Source organism: Megalobrama amblycephala, linkage group LG19 (assembly GCF_018812025.1).
Source record: "Megalobrama amblycephala isolate DHTTF-2021 linkage group LG19, ASM1881202v1, whole genome shotgun sequence".
NCBI classification, from domain to species: Eukaryota; Metazoa; Chordata; class Actinopteri; order Cypriniformes; family Xenocyprididae; genus Megalobrama; species Megalobrama amblycephala.
This window is the reverse complement of record NC_063062.1, coordinates 20710736-20729544: the sequence shown is the minus strand read 5'-3', so window position 1 is coordinate 20729544 and position 18809 is coordinate 20710736. Positions and strand designations below refer to the sequence as shown.

The 18809-nt window shown below is 35.7% G+C and overlaps 1 protein-coding gene across 1 annotated transcript in view; it reads left to right on the top strand.

Annotated features, from left to right (window-relative positions):
- The window catches only part of shank3a (SH3 and multiple ankyrin repeat domains 3a), a 390305-nt gene that overhangs the window by 91866 nt on the left and 279630 nt on the right, over nucleotides 1-18809 (top strand). Inside the window, exon 3 of the mRNA XM_048169401.1 lies at nucleotides 18204-18599. Coding sequence (XP_048025358.1) covers nucleotides 18285-18599 — 315 coding nt within the window. The 5' untranslated portion in view covers nucleotides 18204-18284. The remainder of the gene's footprint in view (nucleotides 1-18203; nucleotides 18600-18809) is intronic.

Sequence of the window (18809 nt, the reverse complement as noted above, 5' to 3'; positions counted from 1 at the left end):
AAGTACAGTAGCATGTCCAGATTAATTTGACTGGGGCCATGCTGTATGCAGACTCATTCAATAATAATAATAATAACAATAATAATAAATCTGTTAGTATTTATTTTGGATATTTGGAATTTTTTTATAATCAATCAATTTAATTACATTTTAAGCAAAAGGAAATACCTATAGTTTAAATCAAATAAATCAGTAGGTAAAGTACTTAAAGGGTTAGTTCACCCAAAAATGAAAATTCAGTCATTAATTACTCACCCTCATGTCGTTCCATATCCGTAAGACCTTCGTTCATCTTCAGAATACAAATTAAGATATTTTTGATAAAATCCGATGGCTCAGAGAGGCCTCTATTGCCAGCAAGATTTCAGATGACCAGAAAGCTACTAAAGACATACAGTACAGTCCAAAAGTTTGGAACCACTAAGATTTTTAATGTTTTTAAAAGAAGTTTCGTCTGCTCACCAAGGCTACATTTATTTAATTAAAAATACAGTAAAAAACAGTAATATTGTGAAATATTATTACAATTTAAAATAACTGTGTACTATTTAAATATATTTGACAAAGTAATTTATTCCTGTGATGCAAAGCTGAATTTTCAGCATCGTTACTCCAGTCTTCAGTGTCACATGATCCTTCAGAAATCATTCTAATATGCTGATTTGCTGCTCAATAAACATTTATGATTATTTTCAATGTTGAAAACAGTTGTGTACTTTTTTTTTCAGGATTCCTTGATGAATAGAAAGTTCAAAAGAACAGCATTTATCTGAAATACAAAGCTTCTGTAGCATTATACACTACCGTTCAAAAGTTTGGGGTCAGTAAGAAGTTTTATTTTTTTGAAAAGAAATTAAAGAAATTAATACTTTTATTCAGCAAGGATGCATTAAATCAATCAAAAGTGGCAGTAAAGACATTTATAATGTTACAAAAGATTAGATTTCAGATAAACACTGTTCTTTTGAACTTTCTATTCATCAAATAATCCTGAAAAAAAATATTGTACACAAATATTTTGTACAATTGTACACATTAAATGTTTCTTGAGCAGCAGATCAGCATATTAGAATGATTTCTGAAGGATCATGTGACACTGAAGACTGGAGTAATGATGCTGAAAATTCAGCTTTGCCATCACAGGAATAAATTACTTTGTGAAATATATTCAAATAGAAAACAGTTATTTTAAATTGTAATAATATTTCACAATATTACTGTTTTTACTGTATTTTTAATTAAATAAATGTAGCCTTGGTGAGCAGATGAAACTTCTTTTAAAAACATTAAAAATCTTAGTGGTTCCAAACTTTTGGACTGTACTGTATATAAAACAGTTCATGTAACTATTGTGGTTCAACTTAAAAAACAAAATAACAACTTTTCAACAATATCTTCGAAGCTTTATGAATTTTTTGTTCCGAATCAGTGGTTCGGATCGCGTATCAAACTGCCAAAGACACGTGAACTATTGAAATTCCAAAACACATATGATGTAACAAAGCCTCGTTTACTGAAATCACATGACTTTGGTGCTCCCAACCACTGGTTCGAAACAAAAGATTCACAAAGCTTCGAAGCAGTGTTTTGAAATTGGCCATCACTAGATATTGTTGAAAAGTCGTTATTTTGTACAAAAAAGTTATTGTGCACAAAAAGTATTCTCTTGTCTATTAGTAGATTTCTGGGCATCTGAAAGTGTGAATTATCTTGCTGGCAATAGAGGCCTCACAGAGCCATTGGATTTCATCAAAAATATCTTAATTTGTGTTCCGAAGATGAACTAAGGTCTTACAGGTGTAGAACGACATGAGGGTGAGTAATTAATGACAACATTTTTATTTTTGGGTGAACTAACCCTTTAATATTTTCCACTTTCAATATAGACTGAAATGCAAGCAATACTAATAATAATCGAATAGATGATATTTTTTGGAATAACTTTTTTACAACAACCAGTTAATCGTTGCAATTTAAAATTTTGTAACTTAATGTTGTTTAATGTTTTAACTTTGAACTAATTTATATTTTTTAATTAAATACTTTAATAATTTTAATTAAATGCATCAGTAAGTTAAAATAAAGAAATAAAGTAAGTACTTGTGAATTTTGGTAATCTCCACTATAAGTATATACTTAATATTCTTTAGTTGTTTAGTTTCTTTAATCTCTCTCTCTTTTTTTGGTAGTGTTTTGTAGTTCTGTAAAAAAGTACATAAAAACACTACGGATGATAACAAATTATCTCAGACATGATTGTCTATTTATGACTTGTAGTGTATGATTCTTTATTTTCCTTTGTCCTTATCCTGAATAACTCATTTCTCATTGTAACTTCATTAATTTCTGGTTCTCGTTGTTGTGATATGTTTGTGGTGTCTTATGAAACCCTGGAGGTATGTTTCTGTTTGTGCTGTTTGATGTTTACTCAGTGTTCAGATTTCTTTTTTTCCACGCCGTTTTATCCTCAGCGTTACGTCTGTAAATATACAGAAAGGATAAAGGGATAAAGAAGCACATCAAGATATTTGAACTTCCCCTGAAGATCTTTCAATGCAGCCGTAAAAAAAAGAAAAGAAAGAAAGTCATCTTACATTGACAAGTTACATCTCAGCTTACATTTATAAATACAGCATTTTGTTGTGTAAATGGATCAGCAAAGTAGGGTTTACAGGAAAGATGATACATTTACATAAATAAAATGAATTTTTTATTCACTATCAAAGGAATCCAACTGCCATTAATAAAACATTAACAATATTATTCACACTATTTGATATCAGCAACTCTAAACTCTACAGAGACCCCCCTGAGGTCTGGATTATGATGGTGAGAGATTTTTGAAACTGAAGATCTAGATTTAGGTCCACATCCGGGTCTGATCCAGATCAAACCTCAAGGGATTTTTAGGGGGAGATGTTTAGTCCTGACATTGGACATGTTCAGGCTTTGGCCATAATAAAAATGCGCATACATTGCCCAGTTTGTGTGCAAAGCGTAGTGTACAGCGAGAACATGAATAATTCACTTTGTTTGACGGAGGGATTGAAAATAGGGGAATCATTGGAGACTGTATGCAGGAGCAATACGCAGAACAGCTCCATGCATCTTGTGTTGTGTAGAAACCATAGGAGGATTTGGGTAGAGCTGCCCAGCAGGGGGATGCGAACTAAAACCCATAACCTCACTTAGCCTGCCAAGAAAATTTTGTATTATTTCCTGTTTTGCATACAAAAGAACTTGCTCTGGAGAAATGTAGCACAAAATAACTTAACTTCACTTAAACGTACACGTTTGGAAACACGCAGACACAATGTTTGGAAACTCTCAGTCTCTTTGTGGATGTAAAGGCTGTGATGGCCGGCTTTAGTCTATAGATAGTCTCTATCTTTAGCGGGGTATGATGTAATAGAGATGAAATATGTTTTCTGACACCGCCCAACTTTAAGCATCATTATAACAGTCAGAGCCTCTTCGAGCAGCAAACTATCACAGTCTCCCTTACTTTTTCGATTCACTGTTATTTACCCTTCACCTTCATTTCTGTTCTGTCCTTAGAGACTTTTCAAACGAATGGAGTGTGTAACAGCTCTGGAATTCAACTTGTCGGCAATGTAGTTTTCTGAATATATTGCAAACTGTGAAAGATGCGCCTGTTAGAGATGGACACAAATACCTGAGTAGCGACAGCAGCATTGATCATGCAAATGTAGCAATAGTGGGACTTTTTTTTCAGCTTACAAACATTTGATTTTTTACAATAGTTTTGTCACTTATGTTGGCATGTGGTACCTTGTGGATTGGTTGGAGTTAGGGGCCAGTTGTATAAACACAGCTGCTAAGTTAAGACTGTGCCTTAAGAACTAGTCTGACCATCTAGCAATTAGTTAGAGCTAATTAGTTTTACTTTTCGGATTCAAATTAGACCAGTCTGCCTTTTTATGTAACTGACTTAAAAAAAAAAAGGGTATGATCAGTCTTGAAGAAAAAATGTAGATGAATAACTTGTAAGACTAGTCAAAGCAGTTTGTACAACCGGCCACAGAACTCGGGACAAGGTTCTTGCAGGGATGCACAATATATCAGTATCATATTAATTTTCTTTCATTTCAATAGATAGTATTAAAGGTGCCAACGAATGAAAAATTAAATTTACCTCGGCATAGTTGAATAACAAGAGTTCAGTACATGGAAATGACATACAGTGAGTCTCAAACACCATTGTTTCCTCCTTCTTATGTAAATCTCATTTGTTTAAAAGACCTCAGAAAAACAGGCGAATCTCAACATAACACGACTGTTACGTAACAGTCGGGATCATTAATCATGCCAGCCCATGTTCAAGGCATTACACAAGGGTAAAACGTCTGGATGTGCACAGCAGAATCATCAGACTAGGTAAGCAAGCAAGGACAATAGCGAAAAATGGCAGATGGAGCAATAATAACTGACATAATCCATGATTACATGATATTTTTAGTGATATTTGTAAATTGTCTTTCTAAATGTTTCGTTAGCATGTTGCTAATGTACTGTTAAATGTTACCATCGTTAAATGTTACCACTGGTTAAAGTTACCATCGTTTCTTACTGTATTCATGGAGGCAAGAGAGCCATCGCTATTTTCATTATTAAACACTTGCAGTCTGTATAATTCATAAACATAACTTCATTCTTTATAAATCTCTCCAACAGTGTGTAATGTTAGCTTTAGCCACGGAGCATAGCCTCAAACTCATTCAGAATCAAATGTAAACATCCAAATAAATATAATACTTACGCAATTAGACATGCTGCATGATGAACACTTTGTAAAGATCCATTTTGAGGGTTATATTAGCTGTGTGAACTTTGTTTATGCTAAGGCACCATAGGTTATGGTTAAGGCAGTCGAGAGCTCGGGGGCGGGGGAGCGCGAGATTTAAAGGGGCCGTGCACTGAATCGGTGCATATATAATTATGGCTCAAAATAGGCAGTTAAAAAAATTAATTAAAAAAAATCTATGGGGTATTTTGAGCTGAAACTTCACAGACACATTCAGGGGACACCTTAGACTTATATTACATCTTATTAAAACTGGTTCTAGGGCACCTTTAATAATTATATATATACTGTGGGATATCCAGATTTTTTTGACTGGATTATTATTATTTTAAGTTTTATAATGTTTTTATTTTTTATAATATCCAATTAATTGATGCAATTTTTAATTAAGTGTTACATAAATACTTACATAAATATACAAAAAATACATAAATACACAAAATTCTTAATTTAAATTTAAAAAATCAGCAAGTAAATTTAAGTGATAGTTCACCCAAAAATGAAAATTTTGTCATCATTTATTCACCCTCAAGTTCTTCCAAACCTGTATGAGTTTCTTTCTTCTGCAGAATACAAAAGAAGATATTTTGAAGAATGTTGGCTATCCCTTTAAGTACATACATTTCTCACTGTCCATGTAGACTATATAATTTAATAATATTAAATTAATTAAGTTATACATAATTTAATATATATGATATTATTGATGATATTAAAATATTAAAAATTTTAATAATCAGCCAAAATTGTAAATTTGATCATTCTCATTTTAAATTTATCACCTTTGCCATCAGTTAAAGGGTTAGTTCACCCCAAAATGAAATTTCTGTCATTAATTACTCACCCTTATGTTATTTCACACCCATAAGACCTTTGTTCATCTTTGGAACACAAATTTAGATATTTTTAATGAAATCCGAGAGGTATATGAGCAATTTAACCAACACTTTCAAGGTCCAGAAAGGTACTAAAGACATTGTTAAAATAGTTGACGTGACTACAGTGGTTCAGCCTTAAATTTATGAAGCGACAAGAATATTTTTTGTGTGCAAAAACAAAAATAATGACTTATTCAACTATCAGTAAAATCCCATTCACTGAACGAATTTATTGAAATTCGTTTTAATTACATAGGCTACTATTACATTTAATTACATACTAATATTATGCATTGTAAATTATGCAAAATTACAGCATTTAAATGGTAGACTTCTCCTTGCTATGTCATAGGGCTGGGAGAATAAAACGATTCATCTCAATTTGTGGATCGATTCTGAGATTTTCCGAATCTATCGCGATTCTCTCTTGAATCAATTCTGAGCTTAGTTTTTAACAGCAGATGGCACTGCGTGCTTTAGAAAGAGCCACACTCTGCTCTCTTCCAATTCCTTACTCACACCATTTGAACCTTCGATAAAATAATCATTCATAAAGTTCGTAAAGGTTGAAGCGAATTACAAAAATGTTTGCAGTGAGCTGTTTGCATTAACAGGTGCAAGTACATAGCCAGATGCAAGAGCGCTGTTCTTCATCAGCATTTAAGTGTGCGGTTAAAAACTAGCCTAGGGCGCCATCTGCTGTTAAAAACTAAGCTCAGAATCGATTAAAGAGAGAATCGCGATGCTTTCGGAAAGTCTCAGAATCGATCCACGAATTGAGATAAATCGATTTATTCTCCCAGCCCTAAGACATAGCAAGGAGAAGTCTACCATTTAAATGCCATTTAAAGTTTATTAACTATTTTAGTTATTTATATCTAACCCACCGACTACCTGAGGGGGGCGGGGCGAGATAGAGAGAGACCTCGTAATCACACACACTTACAGTGATGTCACACATACTGGTGTACTACATAAATGTAAAATAAATAATAGTAGCATACATGTAAAGTTCATCAAATGATCAGATGAGTGTGTTAGTGTTATGTGGGTTGTGGGCAGATGGCAGTGGTGTGATTTGAACATCCGCTGTGGTGACTGGGGTTCACCGCTGATGTGTCTCATTCTCCATCTGGAAGCAGTGCACATGCTCACAGACTGCTCAAATGTGTGAGACCATTTCATCTGCTCGCACAAGCCTGACTGATCACAGGCGGATTTGCCTCAACTTTCTCAGAAAGTTTGAGTCTCACTCATGGTATCAGTGGGGGCTTTTTGGTTGTGTTGCTGTTTTCTCAGAAAGTTGCTCCTTTTAAGCTGTCTTTTATAGACTAAAGAGACTATTTATTTGAAATACTGAAGCTGAGTTTTGCTGATATTAGCATCACATGCCAAGCTTGTTTTATGAGTACGGGCCTGTTGTCCTGCTAAATCTGTTTTTGAGCTGTTGCCAGTCACTGAGGAATGTCTACACAAAGTCATACTGCAGATGTTATTTTTAGCCATTATTGATGAAGACATTCTTTAATGAGAGAGGAAACGACTGGGGAAAAAAGCGGGAATGGTGTTGGGAAATGACCTGAAACAGAATCAGACTTAGCCTGCACACAGGACACTGCAGGCTTTCATAACATATAAGCCAAGGATTATATATATGGTTTTAAATGTGATATTCTATTATATGTGTCATCATTTATATATGAGCAGTGAAAGCTACATTATGAATGTTGCTCTTGGTTAGTTCATGTTAGCACACGCACAAGGCACTGCATGCAGCGTGTTTAATCATCTTGACGTACTGCTCTTATATTGTGTGTGTGTGCATGTATCGTTGTCTGATTTTTAGATTAAAGCTGATTGCAGCAGTGATTTAAGCAACTTATTGCCTTCCTTGACAGGGGTGGATCTAGAAAATTATTTATAGGGTGGCAAAGGGGTGGCATGAGGACTATGAGGGGTGGCAACACCAAAAGCAAGCACTCATCCATATAGTTTTTGTGGATTTATGGCCTGACATACACATTTGTGTTCATGAATATGCGAAACAGTCGCATTACAACAAAGTCATTATTTATACTGTTTTTAAAAAAAAAAATAAAAAAAAAATAACAAATTGTCAATATCCCGGGCACCAAATCAATACACTTTGACTATCTTTACACTGTTAAAGGGTTAGTTCACTCAAAAATGAAAATTCTGTCATTAATTACTCACCCTCATGTCTTTCGTTCATCTTCGTTACACAAATGAAGGTATTTTTAATGAAATCTTGCGATTTCTGTCCCTTGACAGCTACGCAATTACCTCTTTGACGCTTCAAAAAGTTCATAAAGAGATCGGAAAACTAATCCATATGAATTGAGTAGTAAAGTCCAGATTTTCTGAAAAATTGCTTTATATGATGAGCAGATTGAATTTAGGCTTTTATTCACATATACTTTTTTTGGAACAGTTACAGTATACATTTCCATTGGGGCAGCCCTAGTAGTTTATAAAAGAAAAGATCCTAAACACTCAACATAGTCATTAAAGATGAGAATCTTGAGCCCCGAGAGACAAAGTAGTGATGTCCACGAATTTTGACTAATATTTACCCCCCAAAAAACCTATTGATTTCTCCAAACTGGTTATGAATATGAAAAGCTTAGATCAGATGTTTTATCAGGCTTTTTTTTTTCACCTATGTGTATGGCACATAGAAGGACTGAGTGCAAGGTTTATCTCTTAAAAAAAAAAATGGACCATTTTTATAATTTGCACAAAGTAAATTAAAGGTCCTCTAAGCGATGTCACGCGTTTTTAGGCCAAAACATTTTTTGTCACATACAGCAAACATCTCCTCACTATCCGCTAGCTGCCTGTCCCCTGAACACACTGTAAAAAAAAAACGCGGTCTCTGTAGTCGCCACAAGCTCCGAAAATGGCAATAAAAACAAACTGGTGCAGCCTGGACCACGAAACATAATAAACTTGCTCCAGCCAATAACCGACAAGAATGATTTTAAATGCGCGTTCATGACTGTTTCAGGAAGTACGGATGGGAGGGGAGGAGGAGGAGGGAGGGTCTAGCTAACCTCTGTTTTGTTTGACAACACTTCGAACGTCAACAGGAAGTTACTCCGTTTAGGATCGCTTAGAGAACCTTTAATAAAAACAAACAACGTACATAATCTAATAATCAAAACTTTAACTAAAAGTTAACTAGTGATTTCAATGTTTTTCGCCTTCCCATCTCTAAATAGTGTTCCAAGTTATAACTTTCTTTATTATGACTGCTCTTAAATGCTGATTAATAATGCTAAGTATGAAAAAAAATACGAAACGTCTAAAGGCACCATGCATTAACTTGTCACAAACCTGGTTTAGGTCGGGTCTCATCTGTATGACTGATAAAAATAATTGTATTTGCAGCATTCTCATTTTCTGCAGCGTTTTAGCAAAAGTATCTATTTTGCTGCTAACCGTGTTTCTGTTACTGTTGTTAAAATAACAGTGTCAATCTGCAGCTCTTAATGTGGAACTTTACATCTTTAGTGGGAGAGAGAAGCATTGCACATGAAGTGGAAAGGGCTTGAATGAAGGTCAAGGTCAAGTTTATTTTAATAGCACCTCAAAAGCAACATGAGTGCCGACCAAAGTGCTGCACAAATACATACAAAGATATCATCCTACAATAAAAGCATTATTGCGACAAGAAGGTATCAAATACTAATAGTATAAATAAAAAGAGAAACAAAAGAGAAACAAAAGGAATAATACAAAACATCAAAAAGGTATTAAAGGGATAGTTCACCTAAAAATGAAACTTCTGTCATTAATTACTCACCCTCATGTTGTTCCAAACCCGTAAGACCTTCATTCATCTTTGGAAAACAAATTATGATTTTTTGATGAAATCCAAGAGGTTTTTTTAGTCTTAATAGAAAGCAACAAAATTACCACATCCAAGTCCAGAATAGTCAACGTGACTGTAGTGGTTCAACCTTAATTTTATGAAGCGACAAGAATACTTTTTGTGCAGAAAAAAACTAAACAAAAATAACGATTTTATTCAACAAATTCATCTCTCCTCTGTCAGTCTCCTAGGCTATTTTCATTGCAGCGCTTCCATGTTTACGTCAGAATGCTAGCTCAGTATTGGCTGGCTCCTGCGTCAGCATCACACGCATACATCATGCTGCTCACATGAACAGGCGTCGACCAATACTGAGTCGGTGTTCTGACATATGTATCATATGTATTGACGGCACAATTTTTATTGTGAAGTTATGATGTAAAATTATGATAACTACACTGTAGCTGCTACAGTAACTAACAAAATCTATCCAATACTGGATTTCGTAAGTGTCTGAAAAAGACAATTTTCACATGCCACCATTACATATGCTATATTGCAATACAATACAGCAAATATAGTTTGACAGTAAATTATCAAATTAATTGATTACTGTTTAATCAGATGATATGAAAACGATTACCACTTGTTCAACAAATATATACACTCGTGTACATTCAAACACAATAATTGGGCATACATAGCAAACGCGAGTTCAACGATTTGCGCGAGTAGATTACATACAAAGTCAATAAAAAGACACGATCAGACTATGGATCAGAAGCGCCCTCGCGCGGGTCTAGAGACATGATGCCCCGCGTTTGGCGTGTAACGTTATGCCCCATAATACTAATCGTGTTGATCGTTATAATGGCATACGTTTTCTGTAAAGATATGAATCAAAACAACTCACCTGTCGAGTAAAACACAAGCGAAATCGGCATCTCTTAAGTTTGTCACGAAGCTCTCTCCATCTAGAAAATGCAACACCGATATTGATCCTCGCTCTTTCTCTCCTCTTGTCCCAAACTCTTCTTGGGTCGTTTGGTTGGCCCGTACGCTTACGTTTACGGGAGCTGTCCTTGTCGACAGAACCAGCGGCAGATGGTAAACAGTAATTATGTTCGATAAAAAAGTAACACAATCCACCATAAAACGTGCAAGAAGTAAATAAGGAACTGCTTGAAGCAAGCTAGTGGTTTGCTGGACGCTAGACACTACTTCCGCATTTGTCCACGACACTGTTGTCATGTGGTTTCTACGTCAGTAAAGGCGGTAACAAAGGGTAACTGACGTCATTGACAGGCGACTGCACTGCCCCGTGTCACTGTTTAGAATGGGAATTTTCTCATGATTTACAAGTAGTTGAAAACATTAGAGATATTGGTAGTAATCAGCTGGACAAAATATATAACACTAGCCTAGTGGTTTTTGAACATTTTACTGCGAATATCTTACAAATTGTACCTTTAAATACTAATAGTATAATAACAATTTTGTAGGAATAATACAAAACATCACTAAACACAATAAAAACATGATTGAACTAAAGGGGTTATTGAGTTAAGCAGAAGTCTGAGGAAAAACATTTTTGTAAGAGATAATTTAAATATAGATAACATAGGGGATGATCTGATGAAAAAAGGTAAGGAGTTCCAGAGCTTCGAAGTGCATATAAAAATATTACAGGATGTAGTGCTGAAAGATCATTGGGTAACATTTTACAATAAGGTTCATTAGTTTAACATTAGATAATGTATTAACTAACATGAACTAACCATGAGCAATACATTGTATTTAATAATCTTCGTTAATGTTGTTCATTGTTTGTTCATGTTATTCACAGTGAATTAACTAATATTAACATGATTTGAATAATGTTTTAGTAAATGTTGAAATGAACATTAACAAAGATAATAAATGTTGTATAAGTGTAGTTCATTATTAGTTCATGTTAACTAATGTAGTTACGTTACCTAATGAACCTTATTGTAAAGCGTTACCGATCATTGCCGTAAATGACCCTGAGTACTTAAGTTGTTAACCGCTCCATTGTTTTGACACGCTGCTCACTTTAAACTGTAGAAGCGGTAAAATGGTGTAATTATGTCCCGCAGTCCGGGTGGAACCAAGCCAGGGTCCGGAACCAGGCCTAGGTCTGCCATTTGAATACCACTGATATAGATGATCCTAAAGTCTTTAAAGTCCACTAGAGTTTCAAGTGAATTTATGTGTTAGTGGTACACTATAATGCTTTCATCTGTTTTTACATCATCTGCCTGTCTGCTAATTTAACCTCCCACAGAGGCTGCACAACATAAAGCCCAGCTCTGTGTGTGTTCACACTGGAAAATGACAGTTTAGAAAATAATATGCCCATGAGTGTTAACACAAGAAAGACTTTGACACGCAATTATGCTGCCAAACAAGACGAATTGAAGGAAATATTCAGTTAATACTGTACAGGGAAAGAGAGAGAGAAAAGGAGGAAGAGGATAAGAGGAATGAGAAAGAGACAGAGTCATGGGAGCGGATGAGATTGAGATGAACTGCATAATAAAGTGGAACAATGACATGAGGTCAATCAGATTTTGGCCCACAGAGATAAAGACGAGGGCATGTGAACAAAAGAAAGCAGGAGTCAGTGACACTGATGAAGCCAATAAGGGGTGCTCTAGCACTGTGACATCACAATGATGAGCGGGAGGGGATCCCTGTGGTGAATCCATAACTGTTTTATTCTGTGCTGATTACATGTCAGGCTTTCTAGCTTTATTTGTTTCTTTCTTGCTTGCCTGCATTTGGTTGCATGCTGAGAGGGAATTCACTAAGAATAAAGCTGATAGTCCCATTTATTTGAATGTATTATCTTGCAGTTACATATACATGGGTCATTGACGAAAAAGGTTTTTAAAAGTGTAAAAAAAACATAATGGAGATATAATTATTTTTGAAGTTGTATTAAGTGTTAACAATGAGATTATGTGGTTTTTATAACCAATTAACACTGCTTTTGTCATTTTTTACAAGATTTTTTTTCCAAAAGCTGCAGTCCGTAACTTTTTTTTGGTTAAAAATGATCCAGAATCAATTTTTGAGCAAGTACATAACCAGCCAGTGTTCAAAACTATCTCATTATCTTAGCTTGATTCACAACGGTAAGCTTGTAATAATGTTTTATAATAATAATGGTGGATTTCGGCGGGAAATTCAAGCATGCAGCAGTTCGTCTGTGCGTCATTACGTCACGTCCGTAAACAGAAAGGAAGGAGTCCAGGCTATTCGGTTTATCACGTGACGACGCTGCTGGTAGCGGATCATTTATAGCCTTTTCTCACAGCAGCTAAAATAATTCAACTTATCATTTTGATGGCGGATTGTAATCCAGAAAGGTCCAAATGACAATCATCAGTGACAACTGGAGATTCACCCATAGTCAAAAAGCAAAAGGCTTTGGACTGTGGAGTGGATACAGAAATTGAAATCTATAGGTAACGCGTCACGCAATGCTGATGTTGTTAACATTAACAAGTTGAGAACAATATAACAGTAATAATAATTTGCACGGTTTGGCATGATCCGAGCTAAGCGATCGTTAGATTTAATCATCATTGGCAGCGCGATTTATTGTAGGCCTAATGCTTTTTTCCTCAGTTGGTCAGAACAAAAGTAGCAGATATGTTACTTACTTGTTCAGATGATATTTTCCAGTGAAAATTCTTATATTGGTCATACTTTCAAGACATAGAATCTGTGATTCTGAAATACAGTATCCACACCGGTGCGGTGACTGACAGCAAGCATTAAATTCATCCGCGCTGACGAGCTGTGCCGAGGCACAACGCACGTACAGATAACTGTTCCGCATATGACTGCAATTACAGGTTTCAAACAGAGATGGCGACAAAGAGGAAAAATCGCGGACTGCAGCTTTAACCAAAATTTCGGTTTTATCGAATGACACTTTTGGTTATGCCGAATAATGATATTTTCGAACAATGCTAAGAGGCTGATATCTAGCTTGCTAGCTAGTTAGCTAGTAAACAAAAGGACAATTAAACAATTTACATTTAGTACAAGTTTTTAAAATATTACAAAATTTTCCGTGTTTTATAGCGGTTGTACCAAATGACCTGATGTTTCGGGACATGCATATGAGCAAGTGAAAACATGAATTTTTCAAATAGTTAAGAGAGAGTTAATTACTTTGCTTCATGACCATGTGGTCCTTTGCAGGTGTCTGAATGATGTCACATCCTGTCACATGGTACTGATCACATGATTTGTTCCAAAATGGTCACTTTATATTGGTTACTCCGAATGACATCAATGAAATTCATTTTTCCTGACATTCTTTCTCTTAACAAAGCAACGACTTCTACATATAATTTTAATACCATTTTGCATGTTAATATATGATGTTATAAAATCATGCCAGAATAAAAAAATATATACATTTATTACATTTTAAGATATTTTAATCACAAATGATATGGCTGTATTGGCCTTTGGACGGTTAAACCTTTGACACTTTAAAATCTTTAAAAAAACATTTATATGTAGCAAGATATATTTAAAATTCAATAAAAGAGATCTAGTTGTACTACCTTACATACTTGTAATGTCATTTAATGTCTTTGTTTGGAGCATTTATTGGTAATAATTTTGTGTGATGTTATCCAGCAGCACTGCTCTAGTCATGCTGCATATTATTCAGTCAACCTGATAAAATGTTGATTTACACACACACACACACACACACACACACACACACACGACACCATGAGATGACACTCGCTGACGTGTGAACACACACCAAACTATGTCAGATAGTGTTGGTAGCTGATGCTTTGCTGTGGACTGTGAAGGCAATATTTGCTTGAAATCAATATTGCAGTTCGACAGCCTCTCTCTCTCTCTCTCTTTCTCTTATCCTTTTCAGTTCTTACGCTGTAACTCTGCCAATTATCACATATCAAATTTATTAGATCATTAGAATTCTCTGTATATATGTGATCATCATTTTGACTATGTCTGATTGTGTGTTAAACTGGTATTAAAGCCCACAGGTTTCTCTTTTCTGCTCCAAATCTTTCTTTTCATTTTACACTATAATTCTTTAAATGATCAAATATGTAAACCCTGAATGGGTTTATTTTGCAATAATGGTTTGGATGAAAGTACATTATCCTCTTATCCAAATGACATGGCTGTTTACTTAATAAAAAATGACTGGACATTAAATATTGATTAGGAGTTTATTTTATTTTATTATTAAATGAGAAGAAAGGGTGTGGAGTGATACAGGCAATATGAAACTAGCAGAGCTATGTAGAAAAATGGTTTCCTGGGCCAATGTCACTATACAAAATACCACAGAACTGACCAATCAGAACCAAATATTCCACAGAGCCCTGCATTAAGATATCATTAGAATTATTTAGTGTATCTGATTTGATTGTTTTGCATTATTTAATTATGTTGTTATAATCTGTTTTATTGTTCATTCAGAAATGTGTTTTATAGACCAATTTGGAGCAGAAGTCACAGTTACGTCACTTGCAGCTGCGCTCGCATAGTGGTGGCAGAAAAATAGTGGTAACAAGAGAAGGAAAATGGGCAAAATCCACAGGATAAGAGAGAAATGTTTTGTTGTGCCTTTGGAGGTCAGAATCCTGATGAAACCTGCAATAATTAGTCTACTATTAAAGAATGAATTTGATGTACACCGCAAGTCTACATAATATTCACATGTGCAGTTCCTAGGGGACATACATTACATACATAACACTTACAGCATGAAATAATATTTAAACCTATAACATTTTACATAGATAACTTTTAAACATATAGCCTATAACATTTTTATCTCACAGTTCTGACTTTTTTCTTGCATTTGCGTGTTTATATCTCCCAGTTCGGACTTTATAACTCTCAATTGTGAGTTTACTGTATATCACAATTCTGAGGGAAAAAAGTCAGAATTGCAGGATATAAACTTGTAATTCTCAGGAAAAATAGTATAGTATAAGTATATCTTACTGTTCTGTTTTTCCTTCTAAAAATTTGTGAGGGAAAAAAAGTCAGAATTGTGAGATATAAACTAAATTAACTTTTTTTATTCTTTTATTGCTTGGCTTCCACAGACTGCTACTGCAGAATACAGTTATTTTCTGCCACCACAACACAAAATAGGTCTATGTTTAAATTCTTTCCTCTTTTTTTATTCTATAATTATATGTTTAGAGTATATTAAAAGTTTGGGGTCAGTAATTTTTTTTTTTAAAGAAATTAATACTTTTATTCAGCAAGGACACGTTCAATAGATCAAATGTGACAGTAAAGGCATTTATAATGTTACAAGAAAACTTTCTGCTTGAAGAATTCTGAAAAAAACAAAAGTATCACAGTTTTCACAAAAATATTAAAGGGTCGGTTCACCCAAAAATTAAATTTCTGTCCTTAAGTACTCACCCTCATGTCGTTCCAAACCCATAAGACCTTCGTTCATCTTCAGAACACAAATGAAGATATTTTTGATGAAATCCAAGTTGTTGTTGTTTTTTTTTATCCACCATAGAAAGCAACATAATGACCATCATTCAAAGTCCAGAAAAGTAGTAAAGACATGGTTAAAATAGTCAACGTGACTACAGTGGTTCAATCTTAAAGGGATAGGTCTCCCAAAAATGAAATTTCTGTCCTTAATTACTCACCCTCATGACGTCCCAAATCTGTAAGACCTTCGTTTGTCTTCAGAACACAATTTAAGATATTTTTGATGAAATCCCTGGGTATCTGATCCACACATAGAACGACATTTGCACCTTTTGAGGTCCAGAAAGGTATAAAAGACATCAATAAAATAGTCAACTTGTAAGGGTGTAACGATTCACTCGTTTTCTTGATGCATCGATTACAAATCCTGACGATGCATATGCATCGATCTTGAAACATGTTTTTTGAATCGTGAATCGTTTATTTCGGTCGATAATCGATGTAAAATGCAAAGAATCGGATTAATCGCGATTTTATAGTGATTCAGTGCTTTAAAATATATAAACATTAAATTACTACATGCGCAAATTGATGGAGACGTTGTGCGCCGTCATTTTTCGCCTTCCCTCACAGCTCTCATTCACAGACACGCGCGGCTGCACTTTACCGCCTTTCACTGGATTGCGCTCGCGCTCAGTCCGTAGCCCACGTTTGAGCTCTCCTCAGGACGACCACTGCTGTTCACATGAGCATATGACAGTTCTCTATTAAGACAACAATAGTCCTGAGTCAAACTGCTCAAGCCATTGATAAAGCTGCCAAGTCATTGCGCGGTCACTACTGTTGAAATAAAACGCTTTTATTGCGTGGAAATGTCGGAAATGGTTCATTGACATTACCTGAGCAGTTTCAAGGCGCGCATTTATTGCATGGACGGAGCAAACACATAATGTAAGTGTCTAAATGCATACGCACAGTTCAATAAATGATAAATGAAATTATGAACTTAATGTCATTAAACTGAATGTGCGAGGAAACTGCTGAAATAACTACACCATTAACACTGACATAAGAGCGCGCGGTTTATCAATCAGATGCGCGTTAAAGTTGCGTTTCGTTACTATAGCAACATTAGAAACCCAGCGCGTTTTCTTTCAGAATCACCATAAGGAAAATGTTTCATATAAAGAGAACAAAGAGGGCTTTTCTAACTATTCCGTGAAGAAAAGTTAGTTTAAGATTAGTTGGGAAAGTGCATGATAGTCTCTCCATGTAAACATTAGTATTTTTTATGTACCTGGAACAGTTTAATAAGGTTGTGTAGACTTTAACACTATCCTCCACTATATTTAACATGAACTAGGCCAAAAAATACTTTTAAAGCCCTTTTAAAATTTGGGCTTATGTAAATTTGCACAAATGCCAATTTTTATAGGCTGTTAAAATAAAGTTATGTAGCATCATTGAGACCTAACATGAACTAACATTAACAATGGACAAAAGGTTTTTGTTTGTTTGTTTGTTTGTTTTTGCCCTTACTCTTTGACCCCCTGAAGGCCGCTGTGTACTTCACACCCTGACTAAGACACGTTGAGGGAAGCATTTCAATATCCCTATAAATGGGGATATAAAATATTAAAATATATAAAATGCAGAATCGAATCGAATTAATCGAATCGCAGCGAATTTTAATGTGAATCGTCTGAAATCGAATCATTCTGAATTTGCAAAAAATCGAATCAAATCGAATCGAACACCTATGAATCGTGAATTGAATTGAATCGCTGTCTACCTAAAGATACACAGACTTTTATTAACAAATTCGTCTGTCCCCTGTCATACTACTACAATAAAGAAATCCAAAGAGCTATTACAGTAAGAGATAATATCAGATCATTTGAATTGTTTTGTGAGCTAATCTGATTATTTTGCATTATTTAATGGTGTTGTTGTAATCTGTTTATTGTACATTGAGAAATGTGTTAAACCGGCATTATAGCCTGCAGGATTAATGCTTAAAATGCTTAATCACAGCACACATCTAACCTCTCTCTCTCTCTCTCTCTTTCTCTCTCTCACTCTCTCACTAATCCTCTCTTGCATCTCCCCTCCCCTCGCTCACTCTCTCTCTCTCCCTGTGCTTGTGCGTGTGCGCGTGTGCCAGCAGCTCCCCGTGTGTGTGTATGTGTGTGTGCGCGCGTATGCGTGAGAGAGGCACTATGCAGTCGGAGCTCCACACACACAGAGCATGCCTGTGAGTGCGGGCTCGGGCAAACATGAGCCTTCCCAGCCCAGAGATCGTCCACAGCAGCAGCCTGAACTCCCGTCTGAGCCCCCCTCTGCCCTCCCCCTCTCTCTCCCTCTCTCGCTGCCTCTCTCTCTCCCTCTCCTCATCTACTCTCGCCCTGCGCAGCCTCTTCCCCGCCACCTCTCCAGCACCAGCCGGGGGGACAGCTCCCGCTCTCCGCACGCTGACGTTTGCCGAGCGCCGGACGGCCCCATGGAGGAACCCCAGGGCAACACACTGGTCGTCCGCATAGGCATCCCTGACCTGCAGCAAACGGTGAGTTCTGTCAGTGCTCCAAACTCTCTCTTTTTTTTTTTCTTTTTTTTTTGCCTGTCCTGTTCTCTTTCAGTGTACACATGATTGTTCTCTTTCTTTTGTACCTTTTCGTCTTCCTCTTGCGCTTTTTGCTCTTGAATGCAACCCGTCTTCATTAGTGAGTCTGCGGCGGACTTTGTGAACTGGCCACTTTGAGAGAGAGAGAGAGAG